The following is an 18,451-nucleotide window of genomic DNA, read 5'->3' as shown; positions in this document are numbered from 1 at the left end:
TCTCCCAACTTAAAATGCCTAACAGGGCATTTGCACAGTGATACAGGGAGGGGGTGGGGCCTGATGTGAAAAGTGTGCAAATTCGCCCTGTGGCGCATTTTAAGTTGGGGTATGAAGTCCCCTTGTATCCTGAGGGTCCCTGGGGGCCAACTAGCCCACCAGGAACCTCCAGTAAGCGCCACGAGGCTGCAATGCAGTTCGGTGGTCTGAGGCCACGCCCCTTGCTACACCTCTCTGCAACGCAACTCTGTGCCGCTTACTGGAGGTACCAGGTGGTGCCTTTTTAAAATAATTTTGGCAGGATTGGAGCCCCCATCGCGATTTCCGTCAAAATTATTTATTGAAAAAAAGTTTTTTTTAGCCCCGGGTTCTTGTGGGACCCCTTGAGCATGCCTAGGGGGTCAGGGTGTTTCTACCCTGCCCCCTTTTCTTGTTTTTTAATGGTTTTTCCACTGTTTTCTTGTGACTCAGTTCTACCTCATCACAAGATGGCTGCCAACATCTGGTTTGGAGTGTTGGCAGCCAATCACAGTGAAGCTCGTAGTCGGGAGGGTTTGCGAATTCACCGCTGCCATAGATAGCAAAACTTTTTCTTTTTGAAATTTCTAAGCATCTACTGAATGGATTTACACCATTTAGAAGGACACGTTCTGAACTAAGGGCTACCTTTTTGCCAAATTTGGTGTAATTCCGTTCAGCAGTTCGGGCTGTAGCTTTTTCTAAAGTTTCCTAAGGAAAATGTGTTTTGGGACCCCCTTTTTTCTCAGCCCCCACTTGACGAATCAGCGCAAAACTTTCAAGACAGGAGCTGACCGGAACGCACCACTAGTTTTGAAAATTTCACGAAGATTCGTGAAGCGGAGCAAAAGTTATTGGGAAAAGAATAAATGCTTTTCCTATGGAAACTAGGTCCTAACTATAACTACCTACTGGCGACCGCCGGTAATCTATCCTGATATTGGACGAGGGGTGTCCAGCAGTCACACTGATAAAGTGAAAGATACTTTCGGATTGTTTCGCAACTAGGGGCAAATCAGAGAAATGTTTCCCCTACTTGTGATAATGCCCATTCTGTGGCGGGATACTGTGTGTCATTCAGACTTGCAGCATCTTAAAATGAACTGCCCAAGTATGTGTGGAACTTTTGTACTTACGGGCACTACAAAAGAACTGACCAATCTGTTCCCTTTTGTGCGTCACCGACCAATGAGAATCTATCCTGGTATTCAAAAGCACCCTCACGCTGTGCTGACTGCTTTGTTAAACAAGCTGGAAGAAGGCAGATACGCCAAAACGCATCCTCGTAAATAAATCTTGTGGAATGCAAAACCCCAGGAGTGCAGTGTGTTTTTACGAACACATGCTTGATATATATATATATATATATATATATATATATATATATATATATATATATATATATATATATATATATATATATATATATATATATATATATATATATATATGTCAAACAAGGTGCCCGAAAGCTTTTGAAAGCGCACACTCAGCAGACTGAACCTTTCGGTCATTTTCACAAGGCATAGGCTGGCGCTGATGTTGTTGGATTATTTCATAGACCTGACGCGTTTCATGGCTGCTGCCAATCATCAGAGGTCGCTTAGTGAAAGACTCGTGCAGGCAGTTCCGGTTGTCTTTAATTGATTATTTTCATGCCACGCCCTCAGAGGGCTGTTCAATGTTTCAAATTGCATGCTGGTTTTGGTAGTCCAACCAGAGACATAGTCACTCCTATAGTAGGTCCTGCTCTCGTGTCTTGATTTTTAAGCAATTCTTCACCCATAGTGGGCCCATTCAGAGCGAGCAATTTTCGCCGCAGTTCGCCAAACCGTATTCAAGTCCGGACCCAGTTCCGAACACGGCCTCCTCGAAGGTATAAGGACGGTGCTGCTTTCCGCGACAGGGCTGCCGCGTAAGTAATTGTCAAACAAGGTGCCCGAAAGCTTTTGAAAGCGCACACTCAGCAGACTGAACCTTTCGGTCATTTTCACAAGGCATAGGCTGGCGCTGATGTTGTTGGATTATTTCATAGACCTGACGCGTTTCATGGCTGCTGCCAATCATCAGAGGTCGCTTAGTGAAAGACTCGTGCAGGCAGTTCCGGTTGTCTTTAATTGATTTTTTTCATGCCACGCCCTCAGAGGGCTGTTCAATGTTTCAAATTGCATGCTGGTTTTGGTAGTCCAACCAGAGACATAGTCACTCCTATAGTAGGTCCTGCTCTCGTGTCTTGATTTTTAAGCAATTCTTCACCCATAGTGGGCCCATTCAGAGCGAGCAATTTTCGCCGCAGTTCGCCAAACCGTATTCAAGTCCGGACCCAGTTCCGAACACGGCCTCCTCGAAGGTATAAGGACGGTGCTGCTTTCCGCGACAGGGCTGCCGCGTAAGTAATTGTCAAACAAGGTGCCCGAAAGCTTTTGAAAGCGCACACTCAGCAGACTGAACCTTTCGGTCATTTTCACAAGGCATAGGCTGGCGCTGATGTTGTTGGATTATTTCATAGACCTGACGCGTTTCATGGCTGCTGCCAATCATCAGAGGTCGCTTAGTGAAAGACTCGTGCAGGCAGTTCCGGTTGTCTTTAATTGATTATTTTCATGCCACGCCCTCAGAGGGCTGTTCAATGTTTCAAATTGCATGCTGGTTTTGGTAGTCCAACCAGAGACATAGTCACTCCTATAGTAGGTCCTGCTCTCGTGTCTTGATTTTTAAGCAATTCTTCACCCATAGTGGGCCCATTCAGAGCGAGCAATTTTCGCCGCAGTTCGCCAAACCGTATTCAAGTCCGGACCCAGTTCCGAACACGGCCTCCTCGAAGGTATAAGGACGGTGCTGCTTTCCGCGACAGGGCTGCCGCGTAAGTAATTGTCAAACAAGGTGCCCGAAAGCTTTTGAAAGCGCACACTCAGCAGACTGAACCTTTCGGTCATTTTCACAAGGCATAGGCTGGCGCTGATGTTGTTGGATTATTTCATAGACCTGACGCGTTTCATGGCTGCTGCCAATCATCAGAGGTCGCTTAGTGAAAGACTCGTGCAGGCAGTTCCGGTTGTCTTTAATTGATTATTTTCATGCCACGCCCTCAGAGGGCTGTTCAATGTTTCAAATTGCATGCTGGTTTTGGTAGTCCAACCAGAGACATAGTCACTCCTATAGTAGGTCCTGCTCTCGTGTCTTGATTTTTAAGCAATTCTTCACCCATAGTGGGCCCATTCAGAGCGAGCAATTTTCGCCGCAGTTCGCCAAACCGTATTCAAGTCCGGACCCAGTTCCGAACACGGCCTCCTCGAAGGTATAAGGACGGTGCTGCTTTCCGCGACAGGGCTGCCGCGTAAGTAATTGTCAAACAAGGTGCCCGAAAGCTTTTGAAAGCGCACACTCAGCAGACTGAACCTTTCGGTCATTTTCACAAGGCATAGGCTGGCGCTGATGTTGTTGGATTATTTCATAGACCTGACGCGTTTCATGGCTGCTGCCAATCATCAGAGGTCGCTTAGTGAAAGACTCGTGCAGGCAGTTCCGGTTGTCTTTAATTGATTATTTTCATGCCACGCCCTCAGAGGGCTGTTCAATGTTTCAAATTGCATGCTGGTTTTGGTAGTCCAACCAGAGACATAGTCACTCCTATAGTAGGTCCTGCTCTCGTGTCTTGATTTTTAAGCAATTCTTCACCCATAGTGGGCCCATTCAGAGCGAGCAATTTTCGCCGCAGTTCGCCAAACCGTATTCAAGTCCGGACCCAGTTCCGAACACGGCCTCCTCGAAGGTATAAGGACGGTGCTGCTTTCCGCGACAGGGCTGCCGCGTAAGTAATTGTCAAACAAGGTGCCCGAAAGCTTTTGAAAGCGCACACTCAGCAGACTGAACCTTTCGGTCATTTTCACAAGGCATAGGCTGGCGCTGATGTTGTTGGATTATTTCATAGACCTGACGCGTTTCATGGCTGCTGCCAATCATCAGAGGTCGCTTAGTGAAAGACTCGTGCAGGCAGTTCCGGTTGTCTTTAATTGATTATTTTCATGCCACGCCCTCAGAGGGCTGTTCAATGTTTCAAATTGCATGCTGGTTTTGGTAGTCCAACCAGAGACATAGTCACTCCTATAGTAGGTCCTGCTCTCGTGTCTTGATTTTTAAGCAATTCTTCACCCATAGTGGGCCCATTCAGAGCGAGCAATTTTCGCCGCAGTTCGCCAAACCGTATTCAAGTCCGGACCCAGTTCCGAACACGGCCTCCTCGAAGGTATAAGGACGGTGCTGCTTTCCGCGACAGGGCTGCCGCGTAAGTAATTGTCAAACAAGGTGCCCGAAAGCTTTTGAAAGCGCACACTCAGCAGACTGAACCTTTCGGTCATTTTCACAAGGCATAGGCTGGCGCTGATGTTGTTGGATTATTTCATAGACCTGACGCGTTTCATGGCTGCTGCCAATCATCAGAGGTCGCTTAGTGAAAGACTCGTGCAGGCAGTTCCGGTTGTCTTTAATTGATTATTTTCATGCCACGCCCTCAGAGGGCTGTTCAATGTTTCAAATTGCATGCTGGTTTTGGTAGTCCAACCAGAGACATAGTCACTCCTATAGTAGGTCCTGCTCTCGTGTCTTGATTTTTAAGCAATTCTTCACCCATAGTGGGCCCATTCAGAGCGAGCAATTTTCGCCGCAGTTCGCCAAACCGTATTCAAGTCCGGACCCAGTTCCGAACACGGCCTCCTCGAAGGTATAAGGACGGTGCTGCTTTCCGCGACAGGGCTGCCGCGTAAGTAATTGTCAAACAAGGTGCCCGAAAGCTTTTGAAAGCGCACACTCAGCAGACTGAACCTTTCGGTCATTTTCACAAGGCATAGGCTGGCGCTGATGTTGTTGGATTATTTCATAGACCTGACGCGTTTCATGGCTGCTGCCAATCATCAGAGGTCGCTTAGTGAAAGACTCGTGCAGGCAGTTCCGGTTGTCTTTAATTGATTATTTTCATGCCACGCCCTCAGAGGGCTGTTCAATGTTTCAAATTGCATGCTGGTTTTGGTAGTCCAACCAGAGACATAGTCACTCCTATAGTAGGTCCTGCTCTCGTGTCTTGATTTTTAAGCAATTCTTCACCCATAGTGGGCCCATTCAGAGCGAGCAATTTTCGCCGCAGTTCGCCAAACCGTATTCAAGTCCGGACCCAGTTCCGAACACGGCCTCCTCGAAGGTATAAGGACGGTGCTGCTTTCCGCGACAGGGCTGCCGCGTAAGTAATTGTCAAACAAGGTGCCCGAAAGCTTTTGAAAGCGCACACTCAGCAGACTGAACCTTTCGGTCATTTTCACAAGGCATAGGCTGGCGCTGATGTTGTTGGATTATTTCATAGACCTGACGCGTTTCATGGCTGCTGCCAATCATCAGAGGTCGCTTAGTGAAAGACTCGTGCAGGCAGTTCCGGTTGTCTTTAATTGATTATTTTCATGCCACGCCCTCAGAGGGCTGTTCAATGTTTCAAATTGCATGCTGGTTTTGGTAGTCCAACCAGAGACATAGTCACTCCTATAGTAGGTCCTGCCAATACGGTTTGGCGAACTGCGGCGAAAATTGCTCGCTCTGAATGGGCCCACTATGGGTGAAGAATTGCTTAAAAATCAAGACACGAGAGCAGGACCTACTATAGGAGTGACTATGTCTCTGGTTGGACTACCAAAACCAGCATGCAATTTGAAACATTGAACAGCCCTCTGAGGGCGTGGCATGAAAATAATCAATTAAAGACAACCGGAACTGCCTGCACGAGTCTTTCACTAAGCGACCTCTGATGATTGGCAGCAGCCATGAAACGCGTCAGGTCTATGAAATAATCCAACAACATCAGCGCCAGCCTATGCCTTGTGAAAATGACCGAAAGGTTCAGTCTGCTGAGTGTGCGCTTTCAAAAGCTTTCGGGCACCTTGTTTGACAATATATATATATATATATATATATATATATATATATATATATATATACATATATATATATGTATATATATATATATATATATATATATATATATATATATATATATATATATATATATATATATATATATATATATATATATATATATACATATGTGTACATAGATACCCGCATATCTATTAAATTACGAAATTATTTTTTAATAATTACATTTACTTTCTTTAACATGACACACATATGTGTGTGTAAAATAAAGTATGTATATTTCTTACAAAAATCATATTTTTTATAATAAACTAATTTAAAAACAAAGATACCTTTTAGCTAAATATACTATATATTAAATGTACATAACATGCTGATGAGGGTGGAATTAATTTTAATTAGTGTTTAAAATATAATTAATTAATCCATTGATATATTTAAATTAGTTATTCAATAATTTTATGAGTTAATTCTCTCATCCATTTTATTTATTTAGTTATATTAAAAACAATTATCTACATTCAATTTACATCCACTTTTTACATAAAAATATTTGTAATTTTGTTTAAAGAATAAACTTCAATAATTATCCGTACATTCCACCGTAGCGAGATCTCCTCAGTGACTAAGATATAATCCTATGAGTTAGAGATTACTAATAGTAACTTTACAGTAGTGATCATCATTGTAGAGGAGGGTAGATCAACCTATTTGAGGGGGTGGAGACATGTAACCTGACCCTCAAGGTAAATATTTATTTGGAAATGGTGAATAGCAAAGAAGAAAAATAGTTTATCAGCCTACAATATTACATTTGTAATCCAAACTACAGATCCAGTATATGTGCTCTTTTGTCTCAATACAAATGCCACTCACTACTGGAAATGTCAGCTTCAGTTGACGACTTTAGCACCAGTATGGTTAGAGTTGCCAAATTACTTTCTCCCAGGGGAAGCATGGCAACTGTTTAGATCACACTCAGGGCTGTAACGTAGGCTGGAGTTGTAGTGTATTCCTGATCCCCTTATTGCTTATGCATTGGGGAGATGCTACTTGACTTAGAAAAAATATTTGTAGAGCTTCAGGCAGTCCCTATGTTTTTGCAGATCATCAATGTAAATACACACTGTGCTGATTGCAAACTGGCTTTGCCGCATTTGACCACACCAGGAGCAACTGAAAAAAATTACTAAAGCTGAGATTAATGGGGCACCAGCTTCTTTTTATAAAAAAGGAAGAAGGCGCTAAAATATTTGCTACATATACTTTCCTAGAAAGTATATAGCAGATGTACGTGCTCCAAGATATATATATATATAGGCTTCCTGTTGCGCTAAAAACATTTAAAAGTTATACTGAAGATGGGCAGCCTGGTAATAAAAACCACTAGATAGTGGAACTGCATGTGTTCTAAGAGAAAAGCAAAGCTTGCAAACTGTCAAATGAATTTCTCATATGTAGGAGCATCAACACTCATGTCCTAGGTGAGGCTTCACTACAAGCAATAATAAAACTTTGGACCTTGGGTTATGGTGGTTGCAGTTTAAGTAATCATCCCTTCCAGAATGTGGCATAGATATGACTCTGCCTTCATTTTGGGCTATCATGACACCAAAATGTCATAATTCAGTGTGAGTATACTCCCTTCACAACATGGGAATAGCAAAAACTGCAGCCATATAAAATATAGTTTACCGCATACACTTTCTAAAGAATTCAAGGTGAAGGAACCCTAGATTGGCATCATGGCGTTTTGCTACGTGTACTGCCTTGGAATTTTGCTGACCTCCCCATTTTAGATGTTGGTGAATGTGTCCTATTGACAAATGTTTGTGTTTACTTAGTCACTGTGGAGAGAAGATTATCATCCAGAACTTCACCTAGCATTACCCTACTTACTGTTTTCCTCAATTAATAGAAAGACACAAGCCAAACCTCACTGGAATACAGATTTTAATGTGAGTACTTTGGGAATCTATGGTGATTTTCTATTTTCACATAAGTTGATACTTTTTAAACAGAATCTGAAAAAGTAATCCCAATGTACCTGGATCAAATCCTTCAGGACAGGCTGTAATGTTATCGTGCCACTCTATATTGTCGCTGCCGCGTATGAGAATATTTCTGGTGAGGAGGCCAACTTCTGCTCTTGCTTCAAACACTTTTCCATTAGACAGATTAACTGATATACCCAAATGTTTGTAGGTAAGAGAGTTGCTGACGGTCAGGATTCTGCCATCTTCTGACACCTGTGTTATTACTCTCTTTTCATTCTGACGTTGGCTTAGCCTGAAATAAAACACAGATATATCCATAAACATGCACATAAAATGTGCTGATTTAATTTCAACCCACCAGTAGTTGCAATTGAACTGAATTAATTCTCAATACTCTTAAAAAAGTTAATATTCTTGGTTGTATTTGTGGTCCTATAATATGTATTTCATCACGGCTTCCAGTAGGAGCTGGATTGCTTCCAGGCCATCAGCTATTACAGGTCATAGACCCCATTAACAGGGAAAATCAAAGAGGTGAACCAAGGAATGCTTGAAATATTCTCATGATCAATCTGGTTCACATTCCAATCTATCATTAGTTGGCTCTCTGTGCCATTACAAATAGGAACCAATCATATGAGAGCAGACATGCAAAATATTTTGCACTTTTTCTCACTAAAATGGTAAAATAAATATGCTGCCAGATGAACCAAACAGCGTTCCATCCAATCTCCCCAATCTCCCCACAGAAGACCGGGAGTCTCAAAACCTCCTCTTTCTCCCCACTTGTCCCCCGCCCCTCCTACCAATCTTTGACTTTCTCCCTTCCTGGATTACTTCCCATCTTCCTCCTCAAATTATAACTCAAATATATCCTTCCTTTCAAGATAAATTAGAGCCACCATCATCCTTATTACATTGCATTTTTGCATACATCCTACTTTTATCACCCAAGTATCAACCTAGTGTTTATCATAGAAATAGTCATTGTACCATAAGACTTGTGTACTCCATTTTTGTTTTCAATGCTTTTAATGTTATTGAACTCCTATTTCCTAGAATATTTATGTCTGAACATAGCATATGTTTTTAATGGTTGGAGTGTTGTTGTGCATTTTACTCTACCCACTGTTCTACTTGCTTCCTAAAGGAAGGATTTGAGCTAAGCAGAATGCCCAAAGCGAATAAAAGTAACTTTTGAAGAAAAAAAACTGTATTCTGATTCTACTGATTAAAAAAGCCTCATACTGGCAGCTGTTCTTGTCCGGGGTCTGTGTATGTATTTACCTTCCTACTCTCTGAATACGTACACTGAACCTGGCCTACCCAGATGCCAAATACTCATCCATTCTGTAAATATGCAATGACTTCTCTCCTCAAATTTGCATCACAAAGTTAAATTAGGTTTGCCTTAAAACCTATTGTTAGTATAGTACCATTAGGTAGTTATAGTTAGCTATGAACCTCTAAATTGTCTTTATGCCATTTAAGTAAAAGCAGTAGGCATGGAATTTAAGGAGACTCCAGTTGTGTAACCTTCTGAGGTGCAATTGGTCATACATAAAAACAGGAACGGTCCGAAAAAAAGTTAACATTAAATCACAGAGAAACCAATCACTTACTCATATGCATAAAACACACACTTCCTCAAAACTCAAAAATAATACTCTGTTTCTGACAGAAAGGTGATATCCCCACGACTCCTTTTTGGAGGGTCTTAGACCTGGCATCTTTGGCGTGGTTTCCCCTGTCTTTTTGCCTCTACCTCCTGTATTTTTGATACTGTGCTGGATTTTGTTTTTGCTGGTATAGAAGCTTTGGGCACTTTGCCACTGCTGATCAGTGTCAAAGTGCAAGTGCTCCCTGTGTACATTGTTATGGTGATTGGTTATCCATGATTGGCATATTTGTGTCACCAAGAAGTCCCTAGTAAAGTGCACTGAGTGTGCCAGGGCTAGTGATAACAAATGCTACTAGTGGGCCTGCAGCACTGATTGTGCCTCCCACATGAGTTGCCCTAAAATGGTGTCTAAGGCCTGCCACCGCAGTGCCTTTGTGCAGTCTATGAACTGCCATGTCCTCCTGGTCAGTGTCCCCACTGACCAGGCCTAACCATTCCCTTTCTGTACACATTGGTCACCCCTATGGAAGGCCCAAGGTACCCCCTTGGGCAGGGTGCTGTGTATGTGAAAGGTAGAGCATGTACTAGTGCAGGTGACATGCTCTGGTAGTGAATTACAGCCATTTTCGTTTTTCACTATTGCAAGGCTATCTTGCTCCATAGGATATCATAGGGAATGCTGGCTACAGTGGCTACCAGAATATCTTCCCATAGGAGCAAGCTAGGACATAAAAGTCTGGTATCCCTGAACTGAGAATTTAAAAACACATCTTTTAGGAAAGCTTGTTTTTAAATTCTGTGTTTGAGAACAGCACTTTTAGAAAGTTTCTGTTCTCTTGTCTGACCTTTCTGGGTGCCTTGGCCTATTTGTGAATTGACTGTCTGGTTTGTGAGTGAAAGGGGCTGGGTGGCTCCCAGAGGCTGAGTGGGCCTGAATAGCTCCATCTGCATCTAGAGTGGTAGGAGGGGGTAGCGCCTGGGCCTGAATAGGGCTGTGCCTGCCTTCCACAATGCCGGCTCAACCTCCTGCTGGGCGGCTGACAACCCTGCCCCTCTCTCTGAAAGGAAAGGAGAGACCAGGAAAACAAAGTGCTCAAGGAACACCCAGAACTGGTTCAGACCGGGCTCAGAGCCCTCCTGCACAAAGGGAACAAAGACTTTTAGGGGTATAAGTACAGGACCCTTGACTACAGAAAATGAGAGCATCCTGGAATCAAGAAGGAGCCTCTGCCAAGGAGAAAGCTGAAACTGAAGAAGGAAGACTGTCCTGCTGTTGCTCTGCTGGACTGACCTGCTGTTGCTTTCCTACCAAGGAGAGGGGAATAACTTTGCTTTGTGCTGTGTCCCCTTGCTTGAAGGAATCTCCTAGGGCCTGATAAGAGCTGGCTCCCTGCTAAAAAGTCCCAGGAACAAAAGGACTACATCCCCAGCTTCCCTGAACTCTGCTGAGAGGGTTCTGTCCTTCCTAGAGTGCTTGGCCCATGTGTTGTGCCTCTGGAAGTTGTACCTGTGTAGGGAAGCTAGAAACCAAGCTTTAATGAACTTTCTGCAAAGTTTATCACATTGTTCGTTTGAGGAGCGCATCCCCGTCAGTGCTAGGACATTCCCGATGCTACGAAGGCCGAGATCGTCGCAGCGCCTGTTTCCGCTGCCAGAGCCATCGCATCCTTCGTTTGTGGGATGCACCATACCGGTGCGAGAAGATTACCATTGCTGTGAGTATCGTCGCAGCCCCTGTCGACACTGGGCGAGACAGTCGCACCGCTTGCTTGCGGACCGCATCATGAGACGTCGCAGATCATATATCCAGAGGCTGCGAGAGTAGAAGATCGCCGCTGAGCCGCGCTTCATCGCCGCACCGGAGGTCTTCGCCGCCCCAAAGATTCCTCGCATCGTCCCTTTTGCAGGTCACTTCCACGAAAACCTGTGCACCGGAATCCACGCAAGGTATCGCATCCATCCCCGTACAGACCGGAGTCACCGCAACACGCCCGCTACATCGAGCGGGGTTGTCGCATCGCCTTCTCAGGGTTTCAGGAGTAACACATTGCTTGCTTTTCATTGCTACAGCTTTTCACTTGGAACTTTGTCGCATCTAAAGGTACTGTTGGCTAAAACGTGACGCAACTGTGGATTATATTAACGCAACCTTAAGAACTCTTTTGAAACCATATTCTTGAACTGTGCACTTTGTTTTTTTTGTTGTTTTGGTCTTTTTTTTCGTTTTGGTCTTGTCTAGTTTAGATTAAATACTTATTTTTTTCTAAACTGCTGTAGAGTCCATTTGTGGTGTTTTCACTGTGTTACTGTGAGTGTTGGTACAAATACTTTACACATTGCCTTTGATAAGCCTGACTGCTCGTGCCAAGCTACCAAGGAGGTGAGCAGGGATTATCTAAAGAGTGTATCCTCCTTACCCTGACTAGAAGCAAGGGTCCCTATTTGGACAGTGGTACCTACTTCTGCCAACTAGAGACCCCCAGATCTAACAGAGGAAAAAAAACAATGGTCCACTAATTTTAAGTAAAATACCTGTTTCCAGTAGATGCAATAACAATTTCATCTCCAACCTTCCATGTTACAGCATCTTGTAAAATCAGAGTAGATGACCCTGCTTCAGCTGTTTGAGCCAATCGAGTCCAAGTCACAGGGACTGGCAAGCCTGTGGTAAAAAAGATTTGTTAGTTGCTTTTCACTTATTCAGTTATATTTTCAATTGTTTAAAATCCAACTGAATGTAAGAGTAAGTGTCCATTTACAGCAATGTAAGATAAGTGTGAGTGAATTGTCTAGCTGAAATATAGTAAGAACAGTGACTATGTAACTGAAGTATTTGTAAATTTTGAAAAGATAAGGCTAAGACAGAAACAGATGTCACTGTTAAGGATCAATAGCAAAATCTAAGCAACATTGCCTTTGTTTGTACCCTTTTATTGATATCAATCTTTCAGGAATTAAGAAAAGTTTTATGATTACATGTAATACATGTAGCACTTGTACATGCATATTGTTGTATGGTCACCACCATTTTTTCTTGACTCATGCTCTTGGTTTTAGACTGCACACTTGGGTACTGCTAACCAGGCCCCAGTATAACATGTGCTCTGACTCCTAAAATATGTCAGAATTGGCTACAATCCTGATTGGCATATTTAACCTACCTCTATGTCCCTATTGTATAGTACAGAATTTTAGATTACTATTTTTAAAATTCTACTTTAAAAAAATGCTGTTTCCCTTCCTGAGCCAAATGTAACTTTCTGCCATTGTTCAGTGTCATCTGAGAGTTGATGGCTCCCCTATGGTGATGGCTTGTCCGACAGAGGACAAAGGGCTTTGGGGATGTTTTTCTCCCTGACAGGATGGACATCTGGGTTGATATTTGATATTTATTGGCATTTGTAAAGCGCTACTTTCGCTCCGGAGGGAGCATCTTGGCGCTGAGCACACAGAAGGTCGACTATGGGGGGCGTGGATCAGATAGCTGCGAGAACTGAGGAGTCAGATTGAGAGTAAATCCAAGTTTTCAGGGATTTCCTGAAAAGGCTTTCTGAGGGAGCATGCCTAAGGTTGGGGGGGAGACGGTTCCATGCCTTAGCAGCCAGAAAAGAAAAGGTCTTTCCGCCCTTGGATTTTAATTTTATTCGGGGTTCAGAGATGAAGTTAGCGCCTGATGACCTCAAACAGCGAGTTGGAGTGTAACGCTGGAAGCGCTTGGTCAGGTAGGATGGACCCGTGCACCTGGTAGCTTAAAAGACAGTAACTAGAAGCTTGAATAAGATTCTCTTATGGAGGGGCAGCCAATGGAGGGCGTTGAGGGCTGCAGAGGCCGAGGACCTGCGGGGGAGTTTCAAAACAAGCCTAGCTGCTGCATGTTGAACACTTTGTAGTTTTTTAAGAGAGGATTTCTTGATGCCTGCTAAAAGGCCGTTACAATAATCCAGCCGGGAGAGGATAAGCGCCACCGCGACTGATTTCCTGGCTGAAATAGGCAGAAAATTAAAAAATTTCTTTAATTGCCTGATCAGACTGAAACAGCGCCCTGCGGTAATGCGCACATGCTCATCGAAGCTGAGGGAAGCGTCAAATTGAAGGCCCAGATTGCGGGCTGAAACGACCGCACTCGGTGGTGCTTCGGAGTTATGAGGCCACCAGTCTTTGGGGGAAAAGAGTGTGCCTTTACCTAGGGGTATTATTTCTGTTTTGGCGCTGTTGCATTTTAGATGATTCAGGTTGAGCCAGGAAAAGACTTCTGACAGGCAGTTTTGGAATCTGATGGCAGCATCGGGGAGTCTTTTGTCGATAGTGACGACAAGCTGGGTGTCGTCAGCGTAGGATGTCACAAGAATCCCATGTGACTCGATCAACGTGAGAAGGGGGGCCATGTATACATTAAAAAAGAGAGGGCTCAGGATGGAACCCTGGGGCACCCCTGAGATGATGGATCGTTCGCCAGAAAGAAAGGGGCCTAAGGAGACCGTTTGAGAGCGGTTGGACAGAAATGAAGTTATCCAAGCAAGCGCGGAACCCGAGACACCAATCTCACGCACTCTATTAATTAGAATAGCATGTGAGATGGTGTCGAAGGCCGCGGTTAAGTCGAGCAGGATGAGGACAGCCTGCCTGCCCTCATCCTGCAAGAACTTGATGGTGTCTGACAACTCATTCAAAGCGGTTTCTGTGGAATGGCCGGGGCGAAAGCCAGATTGCTGTGGGTGCAGGATACGTTTATTTTCCACAACATTTTTTAATTCCTCATGGACTAGTTGCTCGGTGATTTTGCCTAGCGCAGGGAGAAGGGAAATTGGGCGCATATTAGACAAATCAGTAGGGGATTTATTTTGCTTTTTCATGAGGGGCTTGACTATGGCCTTCTTCCACTCAGTGGGAACAATACCGGAGTTGAGGGATTCATTCACAATCGCATTGATTAGAGGATTGACGGACTCGATAAGGTGGTGCAGGATGACTGGGGGGCAGGAGTCCATAGGGGCACCTGATTTGCAGGCCAGGATAGCTTTTTGCGTTTGCAGTAGGGAGACTGTTGTGAATTGATTTAGTGAGGGAATAGTTGTGTCAGGCTCTTGGGTTGGAAAGGGTAAGGGGGGGAAGTCCTTATGAATATTATTAATTTTCTCCTCAAAGAAATCAGCGATTTGGTCGCAGAGGGTTTGTGAGGGGGGATTTCAAGTGCCAATGCTTTGGGATGAATAAAAGATTTTACGATATTGAAAATCGTTTGTTGTTTCTGTTTAGCTGAGTCTATTGCTAGAGTGAAGAATGCCTTTTTTGCTTTTTTTATATTAGAAAGATATTGTTTTCTCTGGAGAATGTATATAGATCTGGACGTAGGATCATAGGTTTTTCTCCATTCTCTCTCCAAAAGCCTACACTTAAGGTGACAGTCAGTGAGGGCCGGAGTATACCAGGGGGCATTGGGTTTCTTTTTTCCTCGGACTGGTTTTTGAGTAACAGATTTTGAATTGGCAGAGACTACTCTGTCAATCCACAGATGGAAGTTTGTGGAATCTAGTGAAGCGTCACCCATGATGGGAGGGGGGGGGACAGCCGGTTGTGGATTAAGTTTGATGTACTCAGCTACCTTCTTCCAATTGACAGGGAAGGGGGTGTGAGAGTGTTTAATGGGGGGAGGGGGCAAGGTTTTGGTATTGATGGAGAAAGGAATGAGACAGTGATCTGTCCATATTTGTGGCAAAGGGATAGAAACATCTAGGGAAGTCAAGTTTGTGCAAATGCCGTCCAAGGTGTGCCCGGCACAATGGGTGGGATGGGAGACTAATTGGGAGAGACCAAAAATCTCAAGGGAGTGGCGGAAGTTGAGAGTGTGGGGTCAGTACCGGATTCCAAATGAAGATTGAAGTCCCCAAAGAGGGTGAAGGTGGGGTAATGGGTAAGAAGAGCTGCCAAAGTTTCATCAAGGGAGTCCAAGAATGGAGTGGCATTTCCGGGGGGGGCGATAGACGAGTGCTCCTGAAATGCGGAGGAAGAACTGGTTTGGATAACAAATCCCAGGGACTCACAATCCTTGAAGGAGGCCAGGTCGAATGTATGGCACTTGAGTGCTTTCTTTACAATGATGGCCAGCCCGCCTCCCCGACCAATGGGTCTATCCCGCCTGAAGATGGTGAAATCAGGGGGGAGGGCGGTAGCAAGATCGGGGTTTGAGGCATCATGCAACCAAGATTCAGTAATGAATAAGGCATCAAGATCGGCTGATATAATAAGATCATAGATGTCTTGTCCGTGACGCGCTAAAGATCTGGCGTTGATGAGGCCACTATTAAAGGAGGTTGTCTTATGACGGGGGAGAGGGGGAAGGGGAGGAATAGGGCTGACGGGGCTGGAGGATGACCAACCACATGATCGGCAGATGTAAGGGCCCCAGAGGTGGTCAGAAAAGGAATGAACACAACAGGAAGGACTAGGTAAGGTGGGGCGCATAGAAAGCAGCGCGGAAGAGTCGTACCTGAGTACTGGGGATATAGGAGCAGCATGGCCCACGCCCGGCGCGGTCCTGGCGCGGACGGGCGCAGACGGGCTTGGCTTAGGCGCAGCTTCGGCGCGTATCCGGCGCGCCCGCTGCGCCAGCCCGCTGCGCCGTCTGGCTGCTTTGCACATTATGTAGGGAGATAAGAGGGTGGGAGTAGGGCGCGACTAGAGCGCTTTCCCCGCCTGCCTCACTCAAGATGGCGCCCACCGCCGCCGAGTGTCGGCTGAGGAGCGGTAGGGCGGAATTAAAAGAGAATGAGAGGTGTTAAGGTGTCAGAGTGCCTAAGGTATCGATTCCCCTTAATTTTAAAGCCCCCAAAGATGAACTTCAAGCAATTTTAAAAAATGGTTAAAAACGCTCCAAATGCAATAATCACAATGCTGCTAAAATTGGGAATCCAGATAGCACGTTCGTGTACACATCAGCCGCTCGCAGCCCCAGTTCCCCTCACTAGGGAGAGCTTCTGAAGGGCGCCGAGCGCTGCAAAAGTTCGATTAAAATACACCAAGAGGGCGGGAGTAGGGCGCGACTAGAGCGCTCTCCCCGCCTGCCTCACTCAAGATGGCGCCCACCGCCGCCGAGTGTCGGCTGAGGAGCGGTAGGGCGGAATTAAAAGAGAATGAGAGGTGTTAAGGTGTCAGAGTGCCTAAGGTATCGATTCCCCTTAATTTTAAAGCCCCCAAAGATGAACTTCAAGCAATTTTAAAAAATGGTTAAAAACGCTCCAAATGCAATAATCACAATGCTGCTAAAATTGGGAATCCAGATAGCACGTTCGTGTACACATCAGCCGCTCGCAGCCCCAGTTCCCCTCACTAGGGAGAGCTTCTGAAGGGCGCCGAGCGCTGCAAAAGTTCGATTAAAATACACCAAGAGGGCGGGAGTAGGGCGCGACTAGAGCGCTCTCCCCGCCTGCCTCACTCAAGATGGCGACCACCGCCGCCGAGTGTCGGCTGAGGAGCGGTAGGGCGGAATTAAAAGAGAATGAGAGGTGTTAAGGTGTCAGAGTGCCTAAGGTATCGATTCCCCTTAATTTTAAAGCCCCCAAAGATGAACTTCAAGCAATTTTAAAAAATGGTTAAAAACGCTCCAAATGCAATAATCACAATGCTGCTAAAATTGGGAATCCAGATAGCACGTTCGTGTACACATCAGCCGCTCGCAGCCCCAGTTCCCCTCACTAGGGAGAGCTTCTGAAGGGCTGTGCTCAGGAACGTAATTATCTTCATAGAAGACCTACTCTGCAACAAGCAAATGTAATTCAAACCCAGACTCCCCCTTCATTGTCCTACTAGCCAGCAATTCAGCAATTCCAGTAGGAGAGGGGTTGCCCCCAGTACAGGTTTTGAGTGACCACTAGGGAGATCTTCTGCCTCATTGGTAGGGAGTGACCAGGAGTTTCCTCAACCCACAGGATGGTACTCTCATACGTATGGCTCCCGAAGCCCCATTAAGAACACCTCTGAAGCTGTGGAAGACAGAAAAAGGACTGCACCTACTGCTGTGAAAAGTGAGGAAACTCACAAGGGCTGGACCTGTACCCACTTGTAAGCTAGCAAGTAAGTAAGTAAAGTCTTATAGAGCACACAAATTCTGAGGCTTCTTGGTGCTGTGGAAAGCAGGACAGTGGTACAACGGGGACTAGATCACAGTAAGGGAGGGAAAAGCCAGGTTTTGACCTGACTCCTGAACTGCAATCTAGACGATAACAACCTAATATTGAGTGGAAGTTCATTCCAAAGTTTAAATGCCAAGAAAGATAGACATCGGCCTCTCCATCTGGCTCTCTTAACTCTGAGGACATGGACCAGGGCTTTGTTGGCAGGTCTTAATGCCCTGCTGGGGGAACGCCGCAGGAATAGTTTATGGTAGTCGTGCCCCCCACCCCCAGCCTTCCCTTGTAAAGGGCTTTATGAACCAGGCACAACTCCTTAAACTGGATTCTCCGCTTGACTGGAACCAATGCAGGTCTCTGATTGTGCCTGAGAAGGAACTATATTTTGGGATATTTAGCAGGGTGCGTGCCGCCGCATTCTGTAGGGACTGAAGTTTTATCCGCTGACATTTCTCAACACCTAATTATGACGTGTTACAATAGTCGAGGCAGGAAATGATAAGAGCCACCACGACCGTTTTTCACAGATCCTCAGGTAGAAAAGGTAGGATTTTCTGAAGTATTTTTAGAAGAAAGTAACAAGCTGATATCAGCTAATTGATCTGCCATGAGAGATGGAGCTGGACTTCACATAGAAAGCCAAGGTTTCTCACTTTGTTGGTGGAGACAAGGCAGGCCCCAGCCACTGCTGGCCACCATGCTTTGGACAAGATAGGAAGATCATAGCCAAATTCCATGACCTCGGTCTTGGACATGTTTAGTTTTAAGTAATT

The 18,451-nt window shown here is 45.0% G+C and overlaps 1 protein-coding gene across 1 annotated transcript in view; it reads right to left on the bottom strand.

Annotated features, from left to right (window-relative positions):
- The window catches only part of LOC147724580 (fibrocystin-L-like), a 1,106,658-nt gene that overhangs the window by 348,204 nt on the left and 740,003 nt on the right, over positions 1 to 18,451 (bottom strand). Inside the window, exons 48-49 of the mRNA XM_086966124.1 lie at positions 12,085 to 12,214; positions 7,982 to 8,223 (exon numbers count right to left, since the gene is read on the bottom strand). Coding sequence (XP_086822250.1) covers positions 7,982 to 8,223; positions 12,085 to 12,214 — 372 coding nt within the window. The remainder of the gene's footprint in view (positions 1 to 7,981; positions 8,224 to 12,084; positions 12,215 to 18,451) is intronic.

The sequence above is a fragment of the Lissotriton vulgaris genome, chromosome 4_1, assembly GCF_964263255.1.
Source record: "Lissotriton vulgaris chromosome 4_1, aLisVul1.2, whole genome shotgun sequence".
In the NCBI taxonomy this organism is placed as follows: domain Eukaryota; kingdom Metazoa; phylum Chordata; class Amphibia; order Caudata; family Salamandridae; genus Lissotriton; species Lissotriton vulgaris.
This window is presented reverse-complemented; position numbering and strand designations above follow the sequence as displayed.